The sequence below is a fragment of the Amblyomma americanum genome, chromosome 3, assembly GCF_052857255.1.
Source record: "Amblyomma americanum isolate KBUSLIRL-KWMA chromosome 3, ASM5285725v1, whole genome shotgun sequence".
Taxonomy (NCBI): Eukaryota; Metazoa; Arthropoda; class Arachnida; order Ixodida; family Ixodidae; genus Amblyomma; species Amblyomma americanum.
Genome location: NC_135499.1, coordinates 105,646,437 through 105,659,901, shown reverse-complemented (window position 1 = coordinate 105,659,901; position 13,465 = coordinate 105,646,437). Strand labels below are relative to the sequence as shown.

General features: G+C 48.0%; 1 protein-coding gene across 1 annotated transcript; it reads right to left on the bottom strand.

Moving 5' to 3' along the window:
- Positions 1 to 3,819: 3,819 nt before the first annotated feature.
- On the bottom strand, positions 3,820 to 6,766 carry LOC144124790 (lysosomal cobalamin transporter ABCD4-like). Its single transcript, XM_077657666.1, has one exon. The coding sequence runs from the start codon at positions 6,711 to 6,713 to the stop codon at positions 4,953 to 4,955; it is 1,761 nt and encodes a 586-aa protein (XP_077513792.1). The 5' UTR covers positions 6,714 to 6,766; the 3' UTR covers positions 3,820 to 4,952.
- Between the last annotated feature and the right edge of the window lie 6,699 nt (positions 6,767 to 13,465).

The window sequence follows — 13,465 nt, the reverse complement described above, 5'->3', positions numbered from 1 at the left end:
AGATGAAGGGCCTTTTGCTCATTTCATTTATTTGAGCATGACTGGACTATGGCAATATTTGGGTAGCCTGCTTCTGACAATCTGTACATGCACTGGTGCGTTAAAGTTATCTCGGAGAGTATATATGCACGATTTTGCTGGGCAAGACTGAAAACATGAAAGAGCAATGCCATTTTTCACGAGTTTGGAATGCTCGGAACTATAGTTAGGATCGCTTTTTTTACCTACAATATTGCGAGCAGGTATATGTGGGATTAACAAGTAGCTGAGTATCTAGAAACTCCAACTATACTAACTGTACTGTTCAAAATGAGAACGTGTGGCCTGGGAACTTTTGAACAAACTTGTAAAGCATTTACTTCTTGCAGCTCATAAGCAGGTCTCCTTATTTACCGTCAGTTGAATCAGCAACGGAAGAATTGTTCGACACATGCAGGCCGCAAGAGGCCAAAACCTCTAGACTCTAGTGCATTATAAACGTCGGTGAGGGGTAAAGGGATGAGGTAGTGTTATTCTCCCACTCTTTTGTTCTTATAGATGGTGCGCAGGAAATTCCACTTCCTGCCAAAGGAGGAATTAACATGGCATTTCTTTCCTTTGGCATTGCTATAAATGTGTAAATAGCTTCTGTAGAGAGTAAAGTAGCTGGTTAACTCCCTTCTTGGGGCCTACAGTTCTTACACTATAGCGTACTTACTGCATGGAACGAAAATTGCGACCGCCCATGTACGCACTACTTGTCATCTGCTTCGCCGTTACAACGCAGATGCAAGAAGTGGAGGAGATCATGACCTACTACGACCTTCCCATGCGGCTGCAGGCGCGCATCCGGTCGCACCTGCACGCACAGCAGATGTACTTGAACGACAAGGACATCCTCTCCTCGCTTTCCGGCTCATTACGAGAGATGAGTTCTCGCGCATGGCTAAGGCAGAAGTCACGTGACGATGAGATCTGCTCCGTGTTTCAAGCCACCTCAAAAGGAATCTGCTCTGTGCCTCTGACTGACAGTTACAACCAGAGTCTGGCCCGTTACACTCGGTTCTACTCGGTTACACAGTGATAATGAGACCGCATCGTGTGTGTGTGTACAGGTGCACTGATTCGCTGTAAAAGCCGCCACCTAGCTTAAATTTGAAATGCTAAGCAGCCGGTTTGAGAAGTTTGTTCACTCTTATTGATGAAAACTATGAGACGGCGCCACTAGTACAGCATCCCTTACAAAAACTTCTTTAGACAGTCTATAGACTGTCCATAAACTTTTGCCGGTAAAGTCTATAGACTCTATAGACAAACCATAGGGAACAGTCTATTGGCAATTCAAATCCTATAGACAGTCTATAAAAATCTATAGATTTATGGCAATACACTTTTATTACGCTTGTTCTTCAGACAGTCGATAGACTATGAATAGACAAAAATAAATATCTATATGGAGGCAATAGCGTCTATAAGAAGGCTATAGACTGTCTATAGACCATTTTAGTTAGAAATGGCAGATCACCGTTAACACTAAGCGAATTTTTCGCCCAATGGTACTTTATAGAACAGCCGCCGCTATAGGCCTGCCTTCCTGCTATATGCTTGCAAAGAATGTGCACCCACAGACTTATTCGGAAAAGAGCTTTTTTTACGCGAAATCTTTACTGGCCGCGATTTTACGATTTCGCCGTGCCGGTGCTCCGAGGAGGCACATGACGTCACAACGCGCGCCTCGCCGCGGAGCCGAACCGGTCTGGCCGGGCCGGCGGCGGCTGGCATACTCGGCGCGAAATAGAGACTTGTTCCAAGTGTCCGCCAGTGCGGTCAGAGTGCGCCGAAGCCGTCGAACGCGTCTGCGGTCAAGCGCAGTTCTAGTATAGAGGGTCTCGCTTTCGCCGACGTGAAGTCACCGCGCAGCGCGCGTTACGCCGGAGTATAAACGCGCCTTAACAGAGCCTGCGCTTAACCGCTAACCAACGTATTCGGTGGCGTCATCTATAAGAGCCACTGAAACCCCCCGCACACTCACTGAACAATAAAAAAACCCGTGCCGAGGCTCTGATTCGAACCAGGGCTTTTGGCATTTTAGGCAGAGACGCGGCCACTCCGCCACGACGGCTCAAGCTTTAACCATGAATAAGGGCGCATCTATAGTGAATGCACTCTTCCGATGCAGAAGTCTCCGCGCTTTCGCTACGTATATCCTGGCGTAACAGAGCCAGGCCATCAGCAATTTTTTTTTTGCTCTTTGAAGCAGCCTATACATGAATGCTAACTTTGTGCTCGTAGACCATGTTTATTCTGTGTTGCACGGAGTAAGAGATCAGCCGATGTGATACAAGGCTTCCGTTTTTGACTTATCTTGGGTGAAAGCGTGCATCGCTCGCACACATAAGAGAAGGCGTTACGCGAGTGCGGTGTCCCTCGGACAGGCACTTTCAACAGTCGAGTGATATCGCCGTTGGGCTTGTCGGGCTTCGTCTGCGCTTGTAGAAGACCTTATTTGCTGTCCAATCTCAATTTTATATCGCCATTTTGCGGTTCCGTCATCCAGTGAATTGCATACCGAAGGAATTTTTTTCAGTTGGCACGAGCAATGCCACCGCCTTTTGAACTGAATGTGCGCGCGACAGCATTCGAGCCATGTTATGCTAATTCATCCGACTGACTTCCCTGGTAGTTTGCGTTGCCTCTGATGTGTAAAAAACCAGTTAGTCACGTATATATCAGATTTAACATTAATTGCTAATAATTTCAGGGCATTGTCTGCCTGAATGATCAGTAAATGCCCTGAAAAAGAAAAAAAAGGTTTTGAGTCTTTTACAGCAAATTAAAAATCAATACGGAATATGGTTACTTAATATCATTTATACGTACTCACTCGTATCCTATACACTTTTAGTCAGTGTTTTCAAAGGCTTTTAATGGCCAGGGTTTCGGTTACCGATAATTGCATTATATTTAGCGACACGTTCCGCTGATGCGGGTATGCATTGGAGGCATTGAAGGCGTTTTTGCGTGCATTTTACTTACGGCGACGGTAGTTGGCGCTTAAAGATCTAGCTAATGGCGATGCGGACCCCTTCAGGTAGGACTTTTCAGAAGCCGTTCTTCTTCGCTGTGGACCAGAAAGTGTATAGGAAAATTCCCCCTGTTTTCCAGGAAAGAAGTACGTCGAAGGCCAAGTTTTCAACTCGCTTTTGCTACGAGTGATTCAAATGGAGTGGCGTGGTGAGATTTTAATGGTACTGGGAGTCAAGCTTGTGACCTTGGTGATGATAGTAATTCATTTAACACGTGAATGAATAGCCTAAATGGCGGCAGCACGTTATTTCATTCCGAACTTTGTTGCTGACGCGTATTTACTGTTTGCTCGAATTCGGCCGTCCGCTTTGGTAATCATCATCGGAAGAGCACGAGGTGCAGTATATAATGTGGGTAGGAGGTTTGGAACCGAGCCACGAGGCCGGATGCCATGGCTGTTCCCAGAAAGCGTCCAGAATCTTCCATCGTGCACACTGCGCATGAATTCACACGATGCTATAAGGGCAGGTGAAATTAAGCTGTATGTACATGTCGCCATCAACTTGCTCATCATAGCTTGCGCATACGAGGAGTGGGAGCCAAGGGGTACTTTTAGCGAACGAAATACAGTACACCGTTTGAAAAAAGGAAAAAATAAGGGCATGACTGAAACTTTCTATTGCTTGCATTCGTATAGAGATGCGCAAGATGCTAGTGAATCGTACACAACGTTCGCAAAAACACAGCGGTAAAGCCCTAAATGTTATTCTTTTTACCAATCCTTCTCTTGTCCCCTTTTTACTGCTTTCCGCGGTTAACGGCAGCGCGTGAGAAACCCGCAGGCGGGTTCACTGGGTGACATCGCATGACACCAATGTACCACTGACGCAAGCAAGAAGTCATTTTCACTTCTCTTGGAACAGGGTCTCCCGATACACTCTAACAGAAAGGAATAAAAAAGGGAGTAAGCTCTCCTCTTCTGCCTTTAACAAAAAGGGTGTCCGCTGGAGGGTAACTTACTCTTTTTTACTCCCACATAGGTGTATTCGTGTTTCGAGTGTACAGTAAAAGGTAGGGCCGGGGATCTATCACATAGGTCTTGTTGAAAATAGTTGAGTTTCTCCATATATGTCGTGGACACCGCGCCCGCATGTCAGCCATCACGAAGCGTGTCCGGGGCCATCTCACAGAGAAAGAAGTAAGCGTGTGCATTTAAAATCACTGGCGTTGAAATTATCAATTCGCTTCTGTCTATTTAATGCCTCGACTATGAAAGCAAATGAGGCAAAACGTGTTTACAATTATGTACTGCGCATTTTTTTGGTCACAGGCCGAAGAAAGGCGTGGAGATCTGACGCGCTAGGTCCCTACCTAAGAATCGGGGCCTAAAACCTCTCCGCCACCCGTGGCTTTAAGCCATGGAGTGAAAGGCACAATATTTGACAGTTGCAATGGCAAAGTACGAGGGCAATTACGCATTTTTGAAAGGGATTGATATTATGTAGAAAATTTTGGACAACTGCGTAGATAGCGCTAGACAGGACTACATTTTTGTAGGATGGGATTAATACGGGCTGCAATTTTATTATGTGCTCGGACTACACGGGGCCACAGTAACTTTGTGACAAGATCGATACGCACGCCATGAAATAGGACTCCAGTTATTGCGCCGTTGTCCGTTTTGCGGCCTTAGTTGCAACTTTACGGACTAAATAGTTGTTAGGTATACCAAACGTGGCTTTAGAAGCAAGAAATGAATGTCCATGAACAGCTGTCTCGTTATGAGAGAATTTCGGGAGAATATATTAAAAATTACCGGATGACGCACATGTCTCCTGCCGCACATCCGCTCAGGGGCGCCACATGTTTATCGCACACAAAAGTTATACACATTTCATCAGCCTCAAGCAATACTGTCATGCATGTTCTGAAGGTGATGCCAGCATCTACGAGACTGTCCAGTAGCCGTCCGTTCCTCGCAGTTGGAGCACCATGTCGGGCTCCCATCCTTCGATCTTGCGCTCGTAGCTCACGGCGACTACATTGATGCCTCGTTTCTCACACTCAGCATATAACGTAGACGCGAGCTCATGGTCTATGGCGGCGGTCGCTTCGTCCATCAGGGCGAGCTTTGGCCGTCGGTACAGCAGGCGAGCCCAGCTGAGTCGCTGCCTCTCTCCCGGAGACAGCGTGTCGTACCACGCGGCGTCCATTTCACTGTCCAGATTATTCGCGCTGTCCAAGAGGTGCTTGAGGCCCGTGAGCTCCAGTAACGCGACCATCTCTGCTTCCTCGGCGTCTTCGTCAGCGGTTTCTTCGTGGCGTTCGTCCGAAGGATAGCGGATCTGCTTGCGGAGGCTGCCCGACGTCAGCCACGGCGACTGCGGGAAGAACGCCAGTGAGTGAGCGTTCGTCACGCGCACAGATCCGGAGTCGACGTTCCGCAGACCCTTGATGACTCTCAGCAGCGTGGTCTTGCCGCTTCCGCTCGCACCGGTGATGAGCGCCTTTCGCTTGTCGTCCAATATCCACTTCAGCTTCTCTACTAGAACGCCACCGTCACGCGGTGAGCTGTACGTCACGTCCTGGAGTTCGACCGCCGGCCTGCCATCATCGCTGTCATCGGGACCCTTTTGGATGCCAGCTTCGTCGCACTTCGTGTAACGTAGTTGTTCACGAAGAGCCTGCAGCTTTTCCCGGAGGGCCATGATCCTGTGCGTGTTTCCCGCGATAACTGCCACGTTGCCAGACAGGTCGACCAGGCTGCTGTAACAGCTTATGAGATAGATAGACACGAACGCGTTTTTGCTTATGAGCTGCGAAAGTTCACCGGGCGTCAGCGAGTCGTACACGCCGTTGAAAATGGGCACGGCGATGACTAGCAAGCTCAGGATTGCACCGGTGTAGTCGAAGAGATGAATACCGAAGTTCAAGGGGAACTCCCTGTTCACAACGGACTGCCGAGCCTTGACCACGTCGCTCAGAATGTCGTCTGCCTTCTTCTGCTCCACGGGTTCGCCGTCCAGGAAGGCGATCGACTCGGAGTTGTCCCTGATGCGCGCATGGGTGTGCCTGAACTGACCTTCTTGCTTCTGTTGCTGGTAGACACGGGGGACGACCGGCGCCATGAGGAACTTGTTGATGACGGTGAACACGAGGAAGAAAACGATCGTGGACACCGGGCCTATCCAGCCGGTGGCCACGTACGCCTGATAGTTGTAGTAACCGGCCGTGAACGGAGCAATCAGCGCCGGCGGCAGCGTCTCGGCCAGCGTCCTGCAGAAGCGGTCAACGTCCTGCGTCATCCGCTGGTCGGCATTGTCTAGTAATCCGCCTTCCACGACGTTCACGTCGTAGTGGTTCTTTCCCGAAAAGTAGAGTCCGTGCAGATCTGCGGTGATAAGCTTGCGCCAGTGCACGCCGGCGGTCGATGCGAGGAAGGTCCGCAGGGCCCTGGTCATGGATATGGCGAACACAAGGCTGAGTGCGAGGGCAGTTTGGATCCAGAAACCGTGCAGGTCCTTGTCCTGGAGCACCCGGTAGTAACGGCTGCTGATGAGGCCCACCTGGTACGAGATGAACTCATAAGTGACAACGACGAACATTAAACCAGCGAGGAGCAGCACCGCTTTTTTGCCCTTGAACAGGAGGGAGCACAGAGTCGCGAAGCGCCTCACGAGGAGCGTGTTAAAGCCCACGCTGTACATCGTGGTGGAACGCCCGCGGCTTCGCGCTGTCACAGGCTGAAGGTGGAATGCTTCTCTATTTGTCAAGTCTGTGCTAATTGCGACGGCGCTATCTTCCAACGGCGACAATGAGAGGCAGCGAACCATACTTGATTGTTTTTGGGCGGCGCATATCTTATCGCAGCTTAGAAGCCGCCCAGCTTATAAGCCTCGTCCGTTCAATATCTGCAGCTACAGTGTTATTTTAGGCATCTGTATGGTTCTCTTTACCGTAGAACCATGAAGGGAGGGAGTTGGGAAACGAAAAACGCAATTAAGCGCATTCTTCCAACTGATTTTGTTCGGAAAACATGTGAAATTGGGAACTGATAACTTCGTCAGGTTTTGGTTCTTGATAAAGCACGTCAGCAGGACATTTCGTGACCGCTGACGGTTTACGCTTGTTCGTCAGCAAAAGACGCTTCCACCCCTGAGAAATTAGGAGTCAAATTTAAAGAATGTTTTTCTTTTTCGGGGCACCCTGTTCAAACTCGGGAGGTTAGTGAAAACGTTGAATGGCGTGGGCTTACTTACAGGCAGTTTCTTTTTTTTCGGTTTTATGATGCGATGAAAGTACACTACCGCTAGCGATACGAAATTTACTTTTAAGGAGGCGCGTAATATTCGTTTTTCGTTCTGTGAAAAAAAAACCCGTGACGTCACCACAGCGTTCCTGTGGAAATGGCCGATAGTGGCGACGCCTGCCGTTCACGTACCCCTTTTTTCCTTGCTTACAAAGCTCCTTTTTCTTTGAAAGTGGCCGGTTAGTGAACAAATAATGAAAATAGATCAGTATAGGCCGACTTTTATTTATTGTAACTGACATTTGAAGCACTGTCACCTTACTTAACGGTACAGCTTTGGCCAATGAGAACAGTTTATACGAGTGTAAGGAACCAAAATAAAATAAAAAGAATTAAGAAGTATACTAATGCAAACGTCAGTAATGTTTCCGATATTTATGTTTCTTGTTTTTTTTTAATGTTGTTTCCCATTTCGTATATGACTTGTCGCGTATATGGATTCTTGCCAGACCGCCAAAAGTGGAAAGTTGGCAGTGCTATTTTATGGCATTCCTCGGCTCCAAGAGCGGCAGCAGGCATGAAATGCTCGAAGTTATGTTTGTGTTGTCACTTGTACTTCGTATCTTAGGTCCGCACACTACACGCAATCACGCTATAGTGTTGTTGTTGTTGTTGTTACCCTCACACAATGGCATTCGTGCCTCACCGCTGTACTACCTTCATCTTCGTTGTTATCGCGTCGTTGTTCATTGACGCACCGACAGCATATCGGCCGGCACCCTTCACATTTTTGTTCAGTCCTCATTGTAATCTACTCCATCTTGGGGGTTTCCCCTAAAACATTTCACCAGTCCTCATTGTGAGGCATTATCGCTTGAAGAGCCCTGATACGCGGCGACGTTCATTCTGTTTGGATTTAATTGCGCTAGTTTCTTATTTTGTGGAAACTGTGATTGATGGAAATCGTGAAGAGCACGTTGATTCGCGGAACCGACCCAGTGCCAGCGAGCGCCGCGTAATGCTGCCAATATTGACTTTGATATCATTTGATTAACAGCTGCGTTCCAAACGTTGTAGTCCGATAAATTGCTTCGGAGAAAGTGATTGCTTGAAAGCCTTAATTACGCTCTTTTATAGCCACACTAGCAGGGGGCGGCACAAGGTTAGGCGGGCGGAAGTTTGCAGGCATAGGCTGGGCGCAGCTGGCAAAGGACAGGGTTAATTGGAGAGATAGGGGAGAGGCCTTTGCTTTTCAGTGGGTGTAGTCAGGCTGAGGGTGATGATGATTCAAATACCTTTGACATATTGCATTGGAATTCGTGAACAAATTCTAAAGAAGTTCAGTGCGAATATTTTCGAAATAGTAGCGCAAGTCATTAACGATATGTTCAGCACAGGATGTTTTGCATCAAGATGAGAAGTTTCAAAGATAATAGTAATGCACGAAAGAGGAAGAATAGTGTTAATAGCGGCCGTCTTTCCCCTTTAGCAAATGTATATCTGTGAAGGCACTGTTTTGTCAATTATAAAATTTTTTTCTGCCGATGTAATTTTTACGCAAAAGAACAGTATGGCTACAGGAGAGGAAAATCAACCGAACTGGCTTTGTTCAACAATTTTGAAACTATATAACGTAATATCGAGGAAAACAACTTACAATGCACATTTTTAATGAATTAACAAAAGCATTTCACCTATCAAACCCCGGCATTTTATTATCCGGACTTCAGAACTGTGCAATTCTAGGAACACCGCCAGAACTATTGAGAACTTGTTTGTACAATTGGGAACAGTACGCGACTGCTAATGAACCCTTATCTTCGCGACTTAGAACAAACGCTGGAGTTCCGCAGTGTCCTGTTCTTAGCCCATTCCTATCTATAATACTAATTACTGATCTTCCACCCTACATATCTCGTGGTTGTGTTCTTTATGCAAACGGCACAAACATGTCTGTAATGGCACAAAACGAAGCAGAATTGTATTGTAAGGCAAAAAATTTTTAAATTTATCTCGGAATGGTTTCAACTTTCTGCGAACACTTCTAAAACCAAATTATATAGCCTTTGCTTTCAAGTACTTACCATTAGCAAACAAAAAAAAATGGCGGCGGTTTAGCTCTGGTTAAACCTGGAGTGACGCGATAGCTACAGCTGGCCGAGTGGAACTTTGTCACTTGACCCAACACGTGCTCAGCCGCGGCGCCGCGCCGCCGGCAGCTGCTCCGCACCACGTGACAGCGTGGTGGCGAAGCCACGTGGTTTCGGCGCCGCAACCGCCACGGCATCGCCACGCCGAAGGCTCGAAATGCTACCGTCGCAGCCACGGGGTGGCAGCGCAGCCACAGGGTGGTGGCGCCATGGCACCACCGCGCTGAAGGCTGGAAATGCTACTGTATCGCTACAAAACAATTTTAATTTTAATGACACAGTATTACAAAGTGTTGATAAACAAAAATTCTCAACGTATACGTTGGCTCTCGGCTGTCATGACACGCGCAAATTCATGACATCACCGTTAAAACATACAAGCAAAATTTTCAGCCGCTATCGTCGTGCATTAATTGCCATGTGCTATTATTAACTTAAGAACTTGATTCATTGGATTCATTCTCAGCTCTCCCTCGATAGGGCTCACAAAGCACCCAGGAATTCGAACAGTTAAATTACGAATTATTCTAATTTTCGTTTTCTCTACAAAGCTGCGTGAATAAGTTACCACAAACTGTTAGGCCAGATGTGTAGTTTCGCTCATACAAACAAGCAATGACAACGCTTCAGCCCTGAGAAGAGCAACAAGAACTATACCAAACTGTACGTGTTTTAACGCGAGAGCATTAAAGGCTCGTTCAGCAGAAAATCCGGTGTCGGCGTTGTGAGCGAAAAATCACGAGCATGACTGTGGCAGGTGGTGTACAGAGAGCAACCTTGGAGGCAGGTGGGCCACCTAGGTCACATGACCCTGCTGCGTCATCGCAACCTGCCCACCTGACAGTGAGCAAACTGCCCACCGTGTCAGGCGGCAGTTAAATTAATGATTGGTCACTCGGGAAGTGAAACCAGGGCCCCACAAGGCCCACCACTTGGAGCAATCGCCATCACACGCAGGGCAGTGGCGCACCGCTTGGCAGCTGCACCACTGCGCCAGGAGGGGTATGAGGACTCGCAGTTATCCATGAATGTAAAGTAGCGAATGACCTTCTGCATATATGGGAATTAACTCATTACGCTATCGCGTCATACCCTTAAGGCGGAGCTTAAGTGTCCCCTCCAATTTTTGTAGGGAGAGCTGCATTACGGTAGCATTTAGAGCCTTCAGCGTTGCGGCGTCATCATATGCTGCCCACCGGATTGTGACCAAACCGCCCGCCGTGGCAGCTGGCACATAAATTAACGATTGGTCGCTCGGGAAGAGGAACGTGAGCCGCACAACGCCCACCTTTGGGAGCACCTGCCCCTCGCCGCAGAGCAGTGGTGCATCGCTAAACCGCTGCACCACTGCGCCAGAAAGGGTATGAGGACTCTCAGGGATCTATATGAGCGTAATGTAGAGTTTAGTTTTGTTTAAGTGGGGTCAACGTCGCAAAGCGGCTCAGGCTACGAATGACGCCGTAGTAAAGAGCTCCGAAAATTTCGACCCCCTGAGGTTCTTTGACGTGCACTGACATCGCACTGTACACGGGCCTCAAGAATTTCCCCTCCATCGAAATTCGACCGCCGCGACCGGACTCGAACCCGCGTCTTTCGGGTCAGTAGCCGAGCGCCATAACCACTGAGTCACCTCTGCGGCGAACGTAAAGAATAACGTTCTGCATATACGGGCATTAATCCTTTAACGCTATCGCGTCATACCCTTAAGGCGGAGCGTAAGTGTCGCCTCCAATTCCTATTTATGTATTTATAAATACTGCATCCGAAAGCGAAATTGGAGCAGCGCAGAATTAAAGCGGTTACATCTAACTGGGTTGGCACAAAAAAAAAAGTACTAGCTGTGCGAAATTCAATCCAAAGCATCACGCGGTACGGAATACAACGGCAGGTAGAAAACTGTTAATTGTAAATTATGGTGATTAAAGTCCCGAAGGGACACATGGGCTGCGAGGTACGCATAGAGGGCTCCAGATTAATTTACACCACCTGGCATCGTTTAGCGTGCGTTGAAATAGCGGAGCCCACGGGCGTTTTTGTGCCTCGCCTTCATCGAAATACGAGCTCCGCGGCGGTGATCGAACTCGGGACCTTGGGATCAGCAGCCGAAAGCCAAAGCCACTGACGCACAGTGGCTTGTCGGTAAGACGAAAACAGGATAAGATTCGCCCGAAACAAAATTTAGGCTCTAGGAAAATAGGCCATTATTCAGCTAATCGCATGTTTACAGATTCTAAAACTACTTATTACATGGGCATTGTCGGTAGTTCGACGCGTGTCCTGTTAGCTGCTGCATTTATCCTCGACTTTTCGCTCTGCTCGCTCTAGCCATGCAACAAGACCAAGAAGCCTAAACCACAACTCTAGTACGTTGCTTAGCCTGGAACGCTGTCTGCATGAGACCGTCCTGTGCCTGTTTACACAAGCTCTGCACAGAAGCGCTACGCCGTGGGTGCTAAATTCAGATTGTTCAACAAATTTCACGCTTTTCTTCAAAACACACACACACACACACACACACACACACACACACACACACACACACACACACACACACACACACACACACACACACACACACACACACACACGCACACGCACACGCACACGCACGCACGCACACACACACACACACGCACACACACACGCGCGCACACGCACACACACACACGCGCGCACACGCACACGCACACGCACACACAGAGAGAGAGAGATGGAGAGGAAGTTCATAGTGCACGAAATTTGCTTCGGCACGTAGATACGAGTAGGCCGACGCATTGTGATGTGACGGTTTTTGTCGGTAGCCTTCTAATTAAGTAAAATCAATTGAGCCATTCAGCCACTGCAGTTAGTGTGCATGTTTCTGCTGAAAACCTTATGGTTATCGCATTCCTAGAGCATCCAATTTTGGTAGGACTCTTCTAGACATTGACGACCGGCGCAGCGATATGACGCTGCTTTAGTTTGTGCGGTTTCGCCAACTCAAAGAACCGATAGTGAAAGAAGAATGTTTGCTGTCAACACCATGTTTCTATACGCAGTTGACGCACGAAACGCACCAAATAGCTGCTTCACTATAATAATTGGTTTTTGGGGAAAGGAAATGGCGCAGTATCGGTCTCATATATCGTTGGACACCTGAACCGCGCCGTAAGGGAACGAGTAAAGGAGGAGTGAAAGAAGAAAGGAAGAAAGAGGTGCCGTAGTAGAGGACTCCGGAATAATTTCGACCACCTGGGGATCTTTAACGTGCACTGACATCGTACACTACAGAATAGAGTTTTGCGCTGATCTTTACTGTACTGCTCGCGTAATTAGACGGGCTGAGTTAAAAATCATGAGGCGCGAATATATCGAAACACGATCGAGTATGGAACAGACTTGTAATGCAGCAGCTTCTTATTTTCTGATACAGTTAAGCGTACACTACAAGTGCATTAGCCGCCGCGGTGGCTGAGTGGTTATGGCGCTCGGCTGCTGGCCCGAAAGACGCGGGTTCGATCCCGGCCGCGGCGGTCGAATTTTGATGGAGGCGAAATTCTAGAGGCCCGTGTACTGTGCGATGTCAGTGCACGTTGAAGGTCCCCAGGTGGTCGAAATTATTCCGGAGCCCACCACTACGGCACCTCTTCTTTCACTCCCTCCTTTATCCCTTCCCTTACGGCGCGGTTCAGGTGTCCAACGATATGTGAGACAGATACCGGGCCGTCTCCTTTCCCCCAAAACCAATTATTATTATTATTAAGATTAATCCATCGCTCGCATCGAGTAGCCAACACTGCCATTGAAAACCGTTTGGGGAACGTTTTTGACGACAGCAAAAACATTAATAGCAAACAAATGTAAGTCTGCGAAGGAATGGTTTGCGGTTTTATTGTTTCTTATAGTGAAATAGTACCATTATTTAAAAAAATCCCGTCCATGAAGAACTTTCCGTTCAAAAATTTGCTTGTCAGAATTTCAGGGTATGGTACAATTTTGATAGGCCGGTGTGTAACGAAGACTGCGCACGGCGGCGCAGCAAGTTCTTCGGCATTCATTCACGGCAACGCTGACGCGGGTG